The 2,460-nt window shown below is 44.8% G+C and overlaps 1 protein-coding gene across 1 annotated transcript in view; it reads right to left on the bottom strand.

The window, feature by feature from the left end:
• The window catches only part of LOC140191136 (uridine-cytidine kinase 2-like), an 11,694-nt gene extending 9,234 nt beyond the window's left edge, over positions 1 to 2,460 (bottom strand). Inside the window, exon 1 of the mRNA XM_072248258.1 lies at positions 2,335 to 2,460. Coding sequence (XP_072104359.1) covers positions 2,335 to 2,430 — 96 coding nt within the window. The 5' untranslated portion in view covers positions 2,431 to 2,460. The remainder of the gene's footprint in view (positions 1 to 2,334) is intronic.

Raw genomic sequence — 2,460 nt, 5'->3', positions numbered from 1 at the left:
CAGAGGACCTCAGAAGAAGAATTGTAGAGATGCATGAAGCTGGAAAAGGCCACAAAAGCATTTCTAAAGACCCGAGTGTTCATCAGTCCACAGGAAGAGAAATTGTCTACAAATGTAGAAAACTGTTGCTACTCTCTCTCTAGGAGTGGGCATCCTGCAGAGATCACACCAAGAGCACAACGTGCAATGCTGAAGGAGATGAAAAAGAACCCAAGGGTAACAGCAAAAGACCTGCAGAAATCTCCAGAACTTACTAAAGGCTCTGTTCACGTGTCCACTACAAGAAAAACACTGAACAAGAATGGTGTTCATGGAAGGACACCACTGCTCTCCAAAAACAAACATTGCTGCACATGGGAGCAATGAAAAAGGCGAATGGTATGCTGGCATTTATAGCAAGACGATTCGAGTACAGGAGCAGGGAGGTACTACTGCAGTTGTACAAGGCCTTGGTGAGACCACACCTGGAGTATTGTGTGCAGTTTTGGTCCCCTAATCTGAGGAAAGACATCCTTGCCATAGAGGGAGTACAAAGAAGGTTCACCAGATTGATTCCTGGGATGGCAGGACTTTCATATGAAGAAAGAATGGATGAACTGGGCTTGTACTCATTGGAATTTAGAAGATTGAGGGGGGATCTGATTGAAACGTATAAGATCCTAAAGGGATTGGACAGGCTAGATGTAGGAAGATTGTTCCCAATGTTGGGGAAGTCCAGAACGAGGGGTCACAGTTTGAGGATAGAGGGGAAGCCCTTTAGGACCGAGATTAGGAAAAACTTCTTCACACAGAGAGTGGTGAATCTGTGGAATTCTCTGCCACAGGAAACAGTTGAGGCCAGTTCATTGGCTATATTTAAGAGGGAGTTAGATATGGCCCTTGTGGCTACGGGGGTCAGGGGGTATGGAGGGAAGGCTGGGGCGGGGTTCTGAGTTGGATGATCAGCCATGATCATAATAAATGGCGGTGCAGGCTCGAAGGGCCGAATGGCCTACTCCTGCACCTATTTTCTATGTTTCTATCTCAATATTCAGTGGGCAGATAAGACAGAAGTTGAACTTTCCGGCAGAAATGCACATTGCTATGTTTGGAAGAAAAAGGACACTGCACACCAACACCTCATCCCAACTGTGAAGCATGGTGGAAGGAGCATCGTGCTTTGCTGCCTCAGGGCCTAGACAGCTTGCAACTGTTGAAGGAACAATTAATTCAAAATTGTATCAAAACATTTTACAGGAGAACGTCAGGGTAGCTGTCCTGAAGCTTAATAGAAGTTGGAAATTGCAAGAAGACAATGATTCGAAAGACAAGAGTAAACAACACTTTAAAAAGAAGAAAACTTTTTTGGAATGGACGAGTCAAAGTCCTGACTTTAATCCTATAAAAATATTGTGGAAGGATTGTGCAAGCTCTTCATGCAAGGAAGCCCACCAACACCCCAGAGATGAAGCAGCAGGAATGGCCTAAAATTCCTCCAAGCGAATGTGCAGGACTGATCAACAGTTAGAGGAAACGTTTGGTTGAAGTTATTGCTGAACGTGGGAGGGTGGGGGGGGGGGGGGAGGGGGGGGGGGTCACACCAGATACTGAAAGCAAAGATTCACATACTTTTTCCAAAAAACACATATACTATTGGATCATTTTTCTCACTAGTCATAGTCATACTTTATTGATCCCGGGGGAAATTGGTTACATAAAAAAATGAACAAGTGTAATTTTTGTGTTATTTATTTAATTGGGTTCTGTTTATCTGTCTTAGGACTTACATGAAGATCTGATCAAATTTTAGGTCATATTTATGCAGAAATTGAGAAAATTCTATAGGGTTCACAAACTGCATAGCACCACTGTATATATGCAACACACATCAAAGTTGCTTGTGAACGCAGCAAGCCAGGCAGCATCTCTAGGAAGAGGACGTTTCAGGCCGAGACCCTTCACCACTGTATATATATTTCGATAATAAATTTACTTTTAACATTTTGACGAACACAAGTTAGCACACCTAATATAAACTAGACATAAATTTCCAGATTAATATCCTATGAGTCTTGGAGGTCAATTTGTTTTCATTGCCTGGTCACATGCTCAATGAAGTTAAAAACTTTGGCAAGTTGATCCAAAAGTATTGAAAACGTCAGACGTATGGATTAGCTCCGCCCCTCAACGTAAACCGTAAAACGTCACGGCGCTTACGTCCGACACCCCGCCGACAATGTGTGCCTGCCTCTTCGTTGACACGCGGTTCCCAATCTAATACCGGACTAAAAGCTTGTGGCTAGCTCAATACCCCAGTTTAAGGCCCCCGTGGTGAATACCGTTAGCGCTACTGACCTTGCCGCTGGCGGTACCGCCGCTAACAGCGATCAGGAAAGGCCGGTGCGGCAGCTTCCTCTCAGCAGCCACATCTCCCGCCATCATCGCCGACATTACTGGCGGCCTGTTGGCGCATGCGCACCT

The sequence above is a fragment of the Mobula birostris genome, chromosome 32, assembly GCF_030028105.1.
Source record: "Mobula birostris isolate sMobBir1 chromosome 32, sMobBir1.hap1, whole genome shotgun sequence".
Lineage (NCBI taxonomy): Eukaryota > Metazoa > Chordata > Chondrichthyes > Myliobatiformes > Myliobatidae > Mobula > Mobula birostris.
The sequence above is the reverse complement of the archived record's forward strand: the minus strand, read 5'-3'. Positions and strand labels throughout refer to the sequence as shown.